Below are 15,041 nucleotides of genomic sequence, written 5' to 3' on the forward strand. Positions count from 1 at the left end.
TTTATGAGGGTTGTGTATTCCCTAGTTACCGACAACCAAGTTTTTAGGTTTTAACTTTTATATAACTTTTTCGTTTGTTTGAAATATTAATGTTGTTTTTTACATTTAAAACATTTTATTCCTCATATTATCAAAATTCATTAAATGTAATAAAAAAGAAATGCAATGCTTCATCAGAATTGAACCTATTAGTTGAGTCTCTTGGCTCAATTTTTTAATACACCCACAAGTTGATTTATGTGGCTATTTGTCTATTTAGTACTCTTGATGGTTTAGATTTTAACCTCATATGCTTTTTTAAGCGTTGTAGCTGATTTGTGGCTTGTACACCTAAAAATATACTCTGCATTTATTTTATTTTTTTTAATTGTATTTCCCATCAATTTTCTATAGTGAAGTGTTGACTTTTCTCTCTTGACACTTAGTCTTTTACAATCATGTACTTTTTTTCTGTTTCGGCCAGTGCCACAAAAGGTACCAGGTTTCGCATTCATTCCGATAAAGTTACCATAACCATTTTCAGTCAAAAGTGACCAGAGGGTTAATGACATCATTTACATTACATCACATTTACAGTACACATGGATTCATTAAATCCAGAGTGCTCTATTGTATACTGCACATTTCGTAAATGTCAAATATCGATACACCTCCATTATTGCACATAAAATGGTTTCAAGCCACTCAAAGAAATATTACTGTATTACTGTAAAACACACTACAGGACATCAGAATAAACAGTTGATTAAAAACAAGCACTTTCTTCTGAACAGGCAGGAGAGGGCAGGTGTCCTTCAGTACCTGATAAAAAGGTAAACCACTTTCAATACATTGACTTCAATAGTTGACTAAAAAGTTTCAAATAAAGATAGAAGTAAAATAACTTTTACAGTGATTTGACATGCATTACTGTTTAAGGAACGTAACCTTCTATCGAAGGCCTGCCTTGAGCAGGATTGATGGGATTCCTGCAGTTACACAATAGATTCCTCAATGCCCTGTTCACTCTGTGGATCTGAGCCAACAACAGGGTTGGGGTGTCTGGGAACTCCTGAAGTACTTTTCTCATCTCCTTTTTGCTGGAATAGTCTTCCAGCTTCAAGCATAGACTCTCTCGAACCTGCTCTAAAGCCTGTAATCCCATCCACAGAAGGTCCTTTTCCCTCTCCAAGTCCTTCAGTTTTTTCACCTGTAAATAAAAAAATATATTCATGCAATCTTTTTTTTTTTTTTTTTTTACATTTTTGCATGATAATCTGTGACTGTATTAGTGTTTGTGTGCACACAATTAGATTGTGCAAAGTAAACAAAATAAAAATAGACCACAATGACTGTGTTAAGTAGCTGTGAACTATGAGTATTCCCATCAGAGCTGGATGGGAATGTCGTGATGAACTGTGATGGCTGACGTCTGTGTTGAGAATAAACTTTTAGTTTGAAAAAAATACTGATGTAACTTTTATAGTAGTTTTAAGATAAATAACCAACCTAAAATGTACAGTTAAACCTGAATTAACAGCAGTACATACAGAACATCACTTGACTGAATTATGATTTCTACCTTTTCTAAACAGTGTGATTGCTTAGTTTATCCAACAATATGGCCACTTCAATTCAATTTGAATTACTTCAAATTGTTTACTAAAAGCAGTGCTAGAAAACCCCCAATTGCATTACAAAACATAGATAAGAAAGCAAACTAACCCAGAGGAAGAAATGCACTGCATCCAGACTGGTAACCCTGTTCCTGAGAGGGACAATGACCACTGTGTAAGATGCCATTGGAGTTACTAAAGAAAGCAAAGCTTTTCATTTAAGGAAACGAGGAGAGAAGCAGAGAGTAAGAGAGAGTGGAAGAACAGAGGCTGAGGATTTGCTGAAACTCCACCCTAGTGACAGAGCGGCAGGTCAAAGTGTACAGTTTGCACAACTACCAATGAAGAAATTCAAACAAAACTCTTCACAAACACAAACAATAAAACTTGTTAAAATTACTTTACAAAATGAACAAAAGCAAACACATAAAAACAGCTTTAACATTAAAAAAACTTTTCTAACTTTCATAGTATAACATTCAACATGTAGAACACGTAGAACAGTTCTGGCATTATCTGCCATAAAGCCATTTAAATGTCCATCATTTGTCCATCTCTCTTTCTGTGTCGTTCTCATCGTTCAGTGGGTATGGGGTGAGGTCCAGGGTGAGAAGACGGCTGAACATGCATTCATCAAACTGTGATGACAAGCAAAAAAGAAAAAGAAAAAAGGAGTGCATGATAAATGAGAGAACAGTTAGGCATAAATCAAAAAGCATCCAAAATTTGAAAAGACTCTAATTAAAAAATGTTAAATAAACAAGTTTAATTTCTGTGTTGATGTACTTCCTGCTAAAAAAGGAAGCTACTATATAATAAATGGTTTGTCTACTTTTTGAGAAAAAAAATATATATACTATGCTAATATTCTATATACCCCTGTAAACAAACGTATGAACAAACGTAAATAAACATATTTCCATATATTAGTATTGGTGCATTACCTGAATATATTGAGCATTATTGTAAGAAAAATGTGGTTACTTTGAAAAACATTAAGAGTTTGGAGTTCATTAATTTTTATTTTTTTTCTAAGAAATTAATCGTTTTATTCAGCAAGGACACATTAAATCGATCACACGTGACGGTAAAGACATTAATGTATCAAAAGTTTTGTTTCAGATAAATGCTATTTCTTCGAACTTTCAATTAATTGATTCTTTAAAAAATGCATCATGGTTATTTTACATGATTAATTTCATTTTAAAGGTAAGATATGCCTCTAGTTTTAATCAATTAAACAAGCCTTTAAAGTTTGGGCAAAAACTTCTGGCTAGTGTTTTCTTGTACTTTATGGTGATTGTGAAGCAGGCCACCTCACTTATATGATTTTATGGTGAAATGTGTTATTTTTCATGCTATTTTGAACAAGAACACTGCACTGTGGCTTAAATTCAGCGTGAGAGACAGCAAAAATAGACTTGGCACTGAAACGATGGCAGCACTGCCGTTTCTGCTTTGCGTAGAATGCTCTAATCTGATAACATTGGTGGCGTAACAAATATGCAGCGCTTACACGTTCAGTGTGAAAAAGGCCAGAGTGCACAATGCACCGGTACCGAATTGAGTTCTCTTTTGCATCTTTTCACCCTTCAATGTTTTTAGAGCACTTGAATGAATGATAGCATGATCATTTAATGTAACAGGAAAAGAACAGACACTCTGTTTGAGATCGATGTGATACAGTATGGATGTGTGTATACCGAAGAATAGACTCCAAGAAGAGCGTCTGCCCGCGAGTAGAACTCTTCCTTCAGGGAGATCACAATGATCTGGCAGCTTTCTCTGGACATCATCCGGAAAAATCCTGTGACCTGAAAGGAAACAATGTCTTTCTATCATGGCAGATAATATCAAAACAGCGAAATCGAGACATTGAGGCTGGTCTTACCTTGCCAATGTTTGTGTTGTCCAGGGCAGCATCCACTTCATCCAGCACAAAGAACGGGGCAGGGCGAAAGCTAAAATTAAACAACAATGATGTTTACAGTTTTCCCCCACATCAAAAACATCTGTATTTATAGTCATATATTACTTTACAAGAATTTTGTTTATGTGCTTATGTTGTTTTTCACCTGTGAATGGCAAAGACCAAAGCGAGAGCAGCGATGGCCTTCTCTCCTCCTGACAGGTTGTCCATGGCCATGAATCGTTTCCCAGGAGCCACACAGTTATAGTTGATGCCATCCAGGTAAGGCTCATATGCGTTCTCAGCGCTGAGAATGGCCTAAAGGACGTGCGTAAAAACAAAGTTTCATACAAAAATAAAAATGAATGAACAAGTCATTGATGAAGTGAGTCAAGCATGGACCTGAGCGCTGGTGTTTCTGCAGAGCTTCTTGTAGATCTGGTCGATGACGATAGACACGTGTTCAAAGCACTGACTGAAGAGTTGGAAGCGTTTGGTCTTCACTTGCTCAAACTCCTGACCGCATTTCTTAGTAGTATGTGTGCTGGTCTCAAAAGCTGAGGGTTTGGTATGGAGAGGTAAAAACACACAAACAAGATCAATGTTTTATGTGATTGATGGATGTGTTACAACAATAAATTGAAAACCTAAAGGGGTTATTATAACGAACTAAAACTAACCATAGATAATCTCAAAGCTAACAGACATGGACTACCTAGGCAACTAAAAATGTAAAATGTTGAAGGTTTAATAGAGGGGCTATTCAGGAGTAGTCCCACCTCCCCACCATGAAATGTATTCATATTGCTCTCGTACCATCCATGACTTCCCGGTAGCTGTCCTTAACATCTCTGATCTTTTCAAGAGCTTTCAAGTTGGGAGCTCTAGACATCATGATCATTGACTCCAGAGAAGAGATGCTTTCTTTGAGCTTCTCCAACTGAGCCTCCAATTCACTCTCATCAGTGAGGGCCTACACACACAATAAATTAAAATCACTTTTACAACTAGGGCTGTCGCAGTGAAGAAATTTCCCTTGCGGTAATTTTGAGTGACTCAATAGAGCAATTTTGATTTATTTTTGTTGTTGCGATGTGGTCATCACGCACAAAAACGAAGACATATTCAGTAAAGAATATTTCACCAGTATCATCGTATTCGTCTTTGCGCATTGACAGGTTGTCATTCAGCACGCAGTTACATTGTCACGCCACTAGGTGACGGCAAGGGACTGTCTTCGAGTGAGTCATTAAACTGTTCTCAACAAACGTGTTCAAAAACGCGGATTCGTTAAAAGATAGATGTAATGAAACAAGATGTTATTATTTTAACTTTGAGCTCCACTTTTCAAGGCTCAGCTAACCAACAATACGTCGCATTGGTAACATTGAAGGTTCACTTAAAGAGTAACTAAACACTAAACCAACTTTTTTTAGTTAATGATCTGTAAGAATGGATCTTTATTAATACCAGTCATTGATTCGAGTAACTTTTTTGACATTTGTTTATAAAGTGTTCTATTTCTACAATATATGGTTTAAAAACTTCTTAGTGCTGCCCTCTTCAGGTTGAACGGTGGCTACTGCAGTTGAATTTTCCTATTGGATGTTCCGCACTTCGTGACGTACGCAGTTTTCAGCTCACCCCGCGAGCTACGCCCTTGGCAGTATAAAAACCATCTTGTGTCATCAAAACCACTGTAGGGAGTCAGGAATTGGAATTGTGAGTATTGAAAATGAACAGGATAGAGTGTTTTAGCATCTATTTCGTCCGGCTCTGACCAGGGGTTTAGTTACCCTTTAATAGAGATCAATGGCATTGATTCAATGCACTGACCAGCGCTGCCGCCATTCATGGTAAATACCCTTAAGCGTTAAATAAAACCCGATACGTCAAATATTTTGCTTTCCTTGCACTCAGCAAACTTTTCACGGATATATGACTTGAACTCAAAGACAGACGCAGGTAATCGCACATGCTCAGTCGATCTCTCTCATTCACTGTCTGTTTAGGCTAGTTAAGTGCAAATCCACGAAGCCTCAGTACAAATCACCATGATAAACACAGTCTTGTTATCATTAATATTATATACACATGCATTAAGTTCAAAACAAGAAGGGTATAGCCTTAGTTATAAAAATAAAACATGTGAATATTGCGGATGCTGTGGTTACTTGCATTCCTCTGGTTGGCTTGTCAGTAGTGCAATCCTAAAATATTATGTTTATAACAACAACCCTATCTACAGCATAAGAATGACCACTCTGAGTGAGACTGCTTTAATGTCATGTTTTTACCTTAAGGTCCTTGTCCAGTGTTGAATAGTCAAACATCAATTGCGCTTCTCTTTCATAAATATCCAATGTGCTGATGCTCTGAGACTCTGAGTCCAGCTGCAATAAAGTTAGAAGACACTTAACAAGAAGAATAGGAAAAATACAAAAGGGAATATAATCTGTGCTGCCTTATTTTGAGTAGATCTGACCCTCTGTTTGCACCTGTATGTCACTGATGTCATCCAGCTCTCCTGAAAGCAGTGTCAACGGTAGGTTGTCTATCTTACAGCCCAGCAGCAGGTTGTGTCTGCTCAGTCTCAGCTGTTCTAGGGCTGCCTCAGCACAGATCGTTTCCTTCTGAAGCTTCATCAGCACCCTGCAGACAAACAGGAGAAATAAATCTAATAAATAACACCAACTATTAGCATCTTTTTTTTCTCAGATCAACCATTATCATGCTCAGATACCCACTTGTTTCTCTCCTGGGAGCCTTTAAGAGTCTTGTCAACCTCTATCTTGGCTTTGTTAACTAAAGTTGTCTTTTCTGACAGCTGGTTGTTCAGTTTTAGGAGATTTGATTGTGTCTGCTCCACAGCTATCAAAATTTCGTCCTCCACCTGGTGGAGACATGGGGAACAGACAGCAGTACTTCAAAAATAAAAACCAAACACGTCAGAACCTTTTTACATAACCAGCTAAACATGACACTAAACAGAGTAAAAAAAAAAAAGTCAAATGTTGTGTCTCTAAAGTGGAGTGAGTGAGTTTGCCTCTTTCAAGCTAAAAACGGTGTTCTCCTCTATTTCGATGGTCTCTTCTATCTTCTTGATCTGTTTGACGAGTTTCTTCAACTGAGCCTGCTCGTACTCTAGCTGGATACTTAGCCGGGTGTGCTGGGACTCAAACTGCAGGCTGGACAATCAGGGGATTTAATCATCCAGATTTAGTTCACATTATATTTCATGTCATTATGTACAAATGCTCTAAGCTGTCTGTGATGACAGTGATAACATGGCTAGGAATTGTTTGTGCAGGTCTTACCGCTTCTTCTCAAGCTCCTGCTGAAGTCGCAGATAATCCTGCTCATACTCACGGATGTTAGCCACACCGATCGCTACGCAGAAGTCCGCAAACACCACGTCCTCCATCTAAGATGAACAAAATCAACCCACAAGACAGCTTAGAATGGAGAAAAGATATTGACCGATAAATTTTTTTAAAGAGATTGACTAAATACTGTAAAACTATCATTTCAGCAGTTTAGTGTACATTTGTGCCATCCTTGCTGTCATTTATTGTCATGAATAACTAAAAAAAGACAACTTGAAATTCCTTGCTATTTCCTAGTTTTTCACAAGAGATCATGTTGCACTTAAATCAATTGACCTGGTGAATTTGGTCCCTGATGGCATTCATCTCATTATCCTTTAGTTCTACATTCTCAGTCTGTATCTCAATCTGGGCCTCGAGGTTGGAGATCTCACTCCTGAGTTTGGAAATCTCCTAAAGTTGACACACACACACACACAGATTTCATAAGAGTATTAGAGATGTTTAAATGTCATGCAACAATGGAGGAGGGAAAAAAATAAAGAGTGTGACTTGCAGCCTGACAAGCTGGGATGCTCTTCTTGCGTATGGAATCCAGTTCTGTGTTGGAGTATTTCAGGCGAGTCTGGTTTCCCTGAGACTGAGCCCTGATCTGCTTCAAATCCACTTCCTTACGCTTCAGCTTCATCAGGGCCTACACATCAACAGGATTAGCCTGCAATATAACACTGTATGACATGATAAAGAGAAAGTGAATCTCTTCCATACTAATAAATTTTTTTTTATCTAAGTAGCCACGCCCACACTGAAATCTCATTGGTCCAAATTCCTTCTATATGTTAAACATTAAATACATGCTGACTAGTTGTGATTTTCATTGCATTAAGAAAACCACAACTAGTCAGCATGTACTTAAAATGTAATATTTAGCAAGAATTTGGACTTTCAACATGATTTTCGGTTTTTATTGCATGTCTGCCATCGCACAGGTATCTATAGTGTCTTTTAACAATCTTAGACACTTACACGCATCTCGGATGTCAGCTTATCCTTCTCCTCCTTCAGTTTATTCATATCCTTCTCATCCCAGCGTCGAGCTTTCTTGCTCAGGTCCAAGGAGCCCCCGGAGATCACCCCAGACTTGCGAAACAAGGTGCCGTCAAGAGCCACCGTCTAAACAATACATTACACAAGTCATAGATGTACAGGAAAACTGTAAATGTAATCGACCTGGAACGATGATGTAATCTTTGTGGCATACAGGTGCATGTACTCACCTGAAGGCGCTCAGGGCCATCGAAGGCAATGCGACGGGCGCCTATCAGAGTGTCGCAGACCAGGGAGTTTCCGCACACAAACTGAATCACCCTCTTAAGCTGAGGGGCGTTTTGAGCGCACTGAACCACATCCACCACCATCTTGGCTCCCTGAACTTCCCTCAGACGCTCGTTGAGAGGGAGTACCTGATGAGCATACAGTTAAAGTACATTCTTTGCAAATCCATCCATATAAAAAGCTGTTTAAGTAAATAAACAATAAAGCAAAATAATTCATTATGAAGGGCTTTCACTGATGAGTCACTCACATCTATATAGTCAATAGGAAGAAATGTCTCTGGTTCGGCTCTTTCCTCTTTCAGAAATCGGATGCAGTCATGAGCCACTTTGGCAGACGTCACAATAATAGCATTCATGTTTTTGCCAAACAGCTTGGTGACGGCGAGCAGGTACTTCTTGTGGATGGGCTGGCACAAGTCCACCAGACGGCCATACTGAAATGAGTTAAGAAACCAACAGAAGTGTTTAATTTAAAGAAGTCTCTTATGCTCACCAAGGCTGCATTTAATTAATCCAAAATACAGAAAAATCAGTTCATTTCAATTATATAAAATATTTCATTTTATTACTGTATACATTATATTACTTTTTTATATATTTTTAAATCTTTTGTTTATTCCTTTAATGGCAAAGCTGGATTTTACAATTACAATAATCATTAATAATTATCAATATGGAAAACAGTTCCTGCTTATCATTTTTGTTTAATCCCATTGATGTTACTGTCAATAAGAAAAATATTTAAAAATACATCACTTTCCATAATTTCTTGCAATGCCTCAATCTGACAAATGACAAAAAAACACAAGGTCTAATCTGCTTGACTGGCATTAGGGGGCTGTGTAAGCTGATTGTTACAGTACCACTGAATCAGGGTAGATTCTCCTGAGGCTTTCAAGGACTTCGTCTCGTTTCTGCTGTCGTCGATTCTCTTGGCTGTCCAGCCGAGCGTTCTGGAGCTTGGTCAGCACCTGTGCGAGCTCCTCGTTCACCTCCTCCATTCGTATGCTGCCTCTCGACAGCTCCTCTGCCAGCTGCTCCTCCTGCTGACACTGCTCCTCCAGAGCTTTCCTTCAGAAAAATGAGTAAGATGTGACTAATGTTCAACTGAATAATCTTACTAAAAAAAGAAATACAATTCAGTTACAGCAATGTTATTTTTGTAAATTAATACAATAACACAAAACAAATCTTAAATCACATCTATGTTAGTTCTTATTAGTGCAGAGGTGTTTAAGTGGGTCATACTTAGTAGTGTTGGCATACTCTTCCAGCTTCTCTGCCCTTCTGCTGAAATCTTCCATCCGAGTTTGAGAGTGTTTAATATTTGCCTGCAAACAAACATTTATATCATGAAATAAATCGCAGGGCTCAGAAAAAAGTTTTTTCCAGCCCTAGTTCAAATATTAAAGACAAGTAAACAGAGTTACTGTACATCACAATATTGCACAAAAAAACCTCACATAAACACAGAAACCTACCTGTATCTCACTTTTCCTCCTCAGGTCAAACTGAAGCTTCTCACGGTCAGCTTTTATCTCCCAGTGCAGCTTCTCAGCGCTTTGGTTTAAAACCGCTCCCCTTTTCCTGGCCAGCTCTTTGAGTTCCTTATACCGCTCCATCTGTACAAAGTCAAACAGTGTGTACAAAATTGGTGTACAAACAGTGTGTACAAAATTGGCCCTATTTATAACCCTAACATTTCAAATCGAAACAGCTTCTATTCTGCAGATATAACGAATTCCCTGTCAGCAAGAAAAAATATTAACCAATGTCACTTTTTTTGTTGTTACTATTCAATACAGCTCCAATGAATAAAATAAAGTCCAACTCTACTTTATTTCAGTGAATATTATTTTCCAATGCAATTCTGTTGTCCTTATAGAGAGAATGTTCAAAAAACATTGATTTTAACCTGGGCCTCCTCTAGTTGCACTCCATCTCCTCTTTGAGCCCCCTCCTCCTGCATCTGCCTCTCAGAGACCGTCCAGGCCTTCTCCAGCTCAGTCAGCTCTCTCTTCAGCTCCTCAAGCTCCTGCTCCTTTTTGGCCTCCTGACTCCGGTTCTTCTGAAGCGTTCTGTGCGCCTCCTCCACTTTGTGCAGGTGGTGGGAGGTGTTGACTTTAGCTTTGATGTACTGAGGCCTCTGCTGATTAAGAGTCTGCTCCTGAGATCTGGAAGAACAAAATTCTGCAGTGAGATTTATAAAGAAAATTATATTTTTTAAAAATGTGTGTAGCCATTACTCTAGTTTTTCTCACACAAAGGTACGAGAAAACATATTTATAGTAAAAAAAATCACTCACAGACACGCATATATAATAAAAAAATATTACTTTGAAATATATGCAATTCAAGTAAATTGTTATAAAAGTATATTTTACTTTAAATATCAAACATATTAAATAATAATTTTATTTAAATTTTTATCTTTGTGTGTGTATGTATATATACATGTAATGTTTATATATATATATATTCATTTGATTAATGTCAAATGTTATGCATGCATTTATTTTATAAAAATTATATTATAGAAATTAAATTGTTATGTATATATATATATATATATATATATATATATATTAATTAACTATTTAAACATTTCTTCTTGTGTTAATATATATATATATATATATATATATATATATAAATTTAATGTATATAGATTTGATGGATACCAATTATAATAATACAATATGTAAATTATATTATATATATATATATATATATATATATATATATTAGGGCTATGCAAAAATTCATTGCGATTAATCACATCCAAAATAAAAGTCTGTGTTTACATACTATATTTGTGCGCGCTGTATATAACTATTTTGTATATACCTATGCATGCATGTATATATTTAAGAATTATTTGCGCTTAAATTCTGTATATATATATATATAAATACAAAATCTATATTATATAATATAAATATTTTATATATGAATAACACATTTTCTTAAATATATACATGCATGTGTGTGTATTTCTATATGCAAAATAATTATATACAGCACACACAAATAAATTATGTAAACACAGACTTTTATTTTGGATGCGATTTATCGCAATTTATTTTTGCACAGCCCTAATATATATATATACATATATATATAAATATAATAGGGCTGTCAACAGATTAAACATTTTAATCACACCTTATAAAATTAAGTATACACCATTATTCTTGTTTAATACGTTTATTAGGCTCATTTGAGATGTGGTGCGATTCGTCTGAAATGTAGGCAAGACTAGTCGGCTGCAGTGAGGGGAGGAGTGAAAAAAGTGGAGGCAAGAAGGACAGTTCTCCTTTCTCATAGTGGATCAGAGACCTGCGAGTTCAAAGGCAGATATCACAGGATTCACTTATGCTGGATATAATTTAGGTGCTGTCTTCTGTTGCTTTTATATGAAAAAAAATATGACGAACAAGACACCCAAAGTACTAGTTATTAAAATTCCATTCAAAAAACATGTTGATCGAAAAAAAAATCTTTTGAAATATGACAAACACATAACTCATAGCAAGATCACACTGTCAGGTTCTGGGTATATTCACACTATTTATACACATAAAAAAATAAAAACATAACCAGAGTTTTAAAGTGAAACATTTTAAAAGAGAACAATTGAACAATATATCACTGTTGTTTCAACCAATGAGGACAAATCTGTGCGATTTCCCCTCATGCTTTTGGTAACAGTCACATTCTCAGGTGCCAGAGCAGCCCTCTGCTTGTGCACTATGAGTCCTGCGAGTGAAAATAGTCTCAGACATGGCACAGCTGAAGTAGGAATTGCAAGATATTTCAGTGCAAGAGTCACCAGCTTGACATGACATTTGTTGTATACCGCTATTGTAAAGGGCATTGTTCAAGGATTATGCTGGGCACTGCTCTATATCTAGCAAGAAGGCTCGATTACAGTGATGTTTCATCATCAGAGCCCAACAAGAGGAGATCAACTTTCTTTACTGGTGGCTCGGATTCATCATCTGAGTGATGTGGAGCCAGAGCCTCTTTAAGAATATTGTCAATGATTCCCAAACTCCAGCTCTTTCTATTTTAGGAATGCATTTCAAGTTTTTGAATTTGGCATCAAGAGCTGTCGCTATTTTGAGCTAAGCAATGTTTGTGTTTTCCATCTGCTTAGCCAAATCCCCTTTAAATTTGGAGTGGGGGAAAAAAAAAACTATTCTTAGATGCATTGCGATGCGGACGATTCTGAATCGATTTTGGCGTCTGAAGTTGAAGTTGAATGCCACCTTGTGGAAACAGCCTCCTAATCATCCCCATCAATATGGCTGCATCATACAGGTGGATGCTGCACATGGGTGGTGGAGGACGAGATTCCCCCTTCCATGTAAAGCGGTCTTAGTACCCAGAAAAGCGCTTTATAATTATTATCATCTTGCACTAGAGACTCTTCGCCCAGGCCATGAGCAATTTGCCTATGGAATTTGCCTTCAGGCCTATGCCTGAAATGTCTGTAATTACGACATTTACGATGTACTAATTTACGACATTTGACCAAATCGGCAATAAAGCTGCTTTCACGAAGAGGCATGACGATTACCTTTGTTTAAAGGTAGAATTACATTGTTTAAAGTAAATAGTTTTGCATGTATTTTTATTTTAAATATAATATATTAATATATTAAATGATATTATTAATTATATTATACAATAGGTATATTGTCCATAATATATATATATATATATATATATATATATATATAAAACATTACTTTATACAATTTAATTATATATTTTTGATTTTATGAAGTTAGATTTTATAAATGTTTAATGTAATGTTTTGGGGTTTTTTTATAAAAAGTACTTTTGTTCTCTTTGCATTCAAAGACATTTCCAGTTAAAGTGCATTGCCAGTGACTTGCCTGATCTCCTTCTCCAACTGCTGAAGTTCTCGGTTCAGGCGCCCATGTTCTTTCTTCTGAGCCTTCACAGTTTGGTCCCAGACCTCCACGATGTCCTTCTGCTGCGCTGCGGCCTCCCGTACGTCCCTCAGTTTTTCTGACTGTGCGTTTATGTTTTTCTCATTGTGGAAGAGATGAAAGAGGGCCAGCTGGAGTTTGCTTTCACAGAGTTCGTCCACCAGTGTCTGATATTTTTCCGCCTGACAAGATCGAGATAAATACATTGTCAAGGAGTTGCTAATTTATGAAAATCTTTCGACATCTGACACGTCTTACCTCTGTTTTATCTTTGAAGACTTGTTTCTTCTCAGCTGTAGCCGCTTTCTTTCGATTAAAATGGAACTGGGTGTCCTCTTTGGCTTTCTGCAGGACCGCTAGCTTGGCATCATATTCAGCTCTCAGCTCTCCAGAGTTGCTGATTTGTTCAAACATCTTGGTTCGCTCTTTGGCATTCATCATGGCAATTGACTCCACAGCACCCTGAGATGCAAATAAATCCATGATTAGTATAAGAATAAAGAAAAACTATTAAATAACAATAAATCAAATGGTGATAACCAATAATGCTATAAAGCATTTGTTGATCATTTTATCACTGAAGCACCTGATACACCAGACAATTCCTCGCTTTCACCACAATGCCGATCTTCTCTAGCTCTCCAGTGTACTTCGCCAAAGTCATCTGTTTACCATTCACACGATATTCAGAAGATTCCCCTGTAAAAAGTGAATTGGCTCCATCAGAAAATCATTCAGTTCGGTTTTACCTTACACTTTTAGCAGAGCTCAATCACACTCACCTGAAATGCATCTACTGTAGGTAATTTCCTCGTCATCTCTACAGTAGATCATTGTCACACTAGCGAAGGTCGACACTGGTTTGCCGATGTGGGCACCGTGGATGAGATCTCTGGTGTGCTTCACACGAAGGTTTACCGCCCTCTCTCCCATCACGAATCCAAGAGCATCCATGACATTAGATTTGCCTACAAATGAGATATACAAGTTACAACCATCAAAAGTGTTTCAATAACACTCACTAATTCAATACTGATAATGCCTCCACTTCATGAAGTTAAAACGTACCACATTAAAGTGGTGGTAACATGGTAAAATTATGGTATGAGAAGATAGTACCATGGTTTTTTCAATGATATCTTACTGTACTACACTAGACTATAATAATACACCATTTAATTATTTAAATATGCATGTCCCTTGGACTGGTGGTTTTATGGTAAAATTGGTATGAAACTTATTGACATGATATTCTTACTATACTACACTAGACTAATACGCCAGGCCTGTATAATACTATCAATATCTAACGTTAACTTATGTCTCTTAGACTGGTGGTCTCTTAGATAACTTTTACGCTTTTAACAAATTCTATGTTTTAGTGACATTAATATTATTGATATTTAACCTTATCTAATCGTTCTCTTTCCAATAAAAAAAAATGCTGACAGAAAACTGACACCATATTATATAAATGAATGTAAGTTGTTAACGTTTAACTTAACATGTTTAAAAACGCATGTAAGTTAGCACGCAAAGCATCTAAATTTGACGAAATGTATTATTAATTATTAATGATTGATGTATTATTAATTATGTATTATTAATAACTCGATTGGCGTCGCGCTAGCAGGCATACGGTAGCTGCTAGCGGTTTTGTCAGATTAGCCACGCAAATTAGCTTAATTACCAACTCACCTGATCCATTAGTGCCAATTATGCAATTAAACCTTTTAAATGGACCGATAGTTTGCTTTCCTCTCCAGGATTTGAAATTTTCAACGTCTAGTTGTTTTAAGAAACCCATGTTTCAGTTCTAAGATGAAAAGGACAACTTGGTTTACTCGAGTAAAGTTACTGACAGGAAAATAAGGGAAGGCGGGAAAACTGCGTCATGACGCTGAATCTCCTGA

General features: G+C 36.7%; 2 protein-coding genes across 4 annotated transcripts; both read right to left on the bottom strand.

Moving 5' to 3' along the window:
* Window positions 1-684: 684 nt before the first annotated feature.
* Window positions 685-1,841, bottom strand: LOC120459052 (suppressor APC domain-containing protein 1). Its single transcript, XM_039646948.2, has 3 exons — window positions 1,705-1,841; window positions 928-1,189; window positions 685-801 (listed from the first exon to the last, which is right to left on the bottom strand). The coding sequence occupies exons 1-3, from the start codon at window positions 1,780-1,782 to the stop codon at window positions 746-748; spliced, it is 396 nt and encodes a 131-aa protein (XP_039502882.2). The 5' UTR covers window positions 1,783-1,841; the 3' UTR covers window positions 685-745.
* smc1b (structural maintenance of chromosomes 1B) lies at window positions 1,703-15,027 on the bottom strand. 3 transcript variants are annotated; one of them, XM_089127558.1, is made up of 25 exons: window positions 14,827-15,027; window positions 13,911-14,096; window positions 13,715-13,827; window positions 13,387-13,590; window positions 13,072-13,310; window positions 10,083-10,341; window positions 9,649-9,789; window positions 9,416-9,498; window positions 9,031-9,238; window positions 8,416-8,601; window positions 8,108-8,293; window positions 7,857-8,003; window positions 7,387-7,524; window positions 7,167-7,283; window positions 6,822-6,928; window positions 6,551-6,692; window positions 6,252-6,397; window positions 6,003-6,156; window positions 5,802-5,897; window positions 4,321-4,477; window positions 3,907-4,061; window positions 3,671-3,822; window positions 3,487-3,556; window positions 3,299-3,409; window positions 1,703-2,233 (listed from the first exon to the last, which is right to left on the bottom strand). In XM_089127558.1, the coding sequence occupies exons 1-25, from the start codon at window positions 14,933-14,935 to the stop codon at window positions 2,138-2,140; spliced, it is 3,702 nt and encodes a 1,233-aa protein (XP_088983684.1). In that variant the 5' UTR covers window positions 14,936-15,027; the 3' UTR covers window positions 1,703-2,137. The 3 variants fall into 3 exon arrangements, 2 of the variants coding, with proteins under 2 accessions (XP_088983684.1, XP_088983685.1); XM_089127559.1 differs by lacking the exon at window positions 14,827-15,027 and adding an exon at window positions 14,197-14,336; XR_016150654.1 differs by lacking the exon at window positions 4,321-4,477 and having other exon boundaries at window positions 1,966-2,233.
* Window positions 15,028-15,041: the final 14 nt, after the last annotated feature.

This window comes from Pimephales promelas, chromosome 25 (genome assembly GCF_988280905.1).
Source record: "Pimephales promelas chromosome 25, fPimPro1.hap1.1, whole genome shotgun sequence".
NCBI lineage: Eukaryota > Metazoa > Chordata > Actinopteri > Cypriniformes > Leuciscidae > Pimephales > Pimephales promelas.

Bases quoted from the DNA above. Each gene is read 5' to 3' on its own strand.
- LOC120459052 (XM_039646948.2), bottom strand. From the start codon at position 1,782: ATGGCATCTTACACAGTGGTCATTGTCCCTCTCAGGAACAGGGTTACC. The intron at 1,190-1,704 runs GTTAGTTTGCTT...TTTTATTTACAG, and splicing joins CAGTGCATTTCTTCCTCTGG to GTGAAAAAACTGAAGGACTT. The intron at 802-927 runs GTTACGTTCCTT...CCTTTTTATCAG, and splicing joins AGGCAGGCCTTCGATAGAAG to GTACTGAAGGACACCTGCCC.
- smc1b (XM_089127558.1), bottom strand. From the start codon at position 14,935: ATGGGTTTCTTAAAACAACTAGACGTTGAAAATTTCAAATCCTGGAGA. The intron at 14,097-14,826 runs GTGAGTTGGTAA...TCTCATTTGTAG, and splicing joins AATTGGCACTAATGGATCAG to GCAAATCTAATGTCATGGAT. The intron at 10,342-13,071 runs GCAAGTCACTGG...TTGTTCTTCCAG, and splicing joins CAGTTGGAGAAGGAGATCAG to ATCTCAGGAGCAGACTCTTA.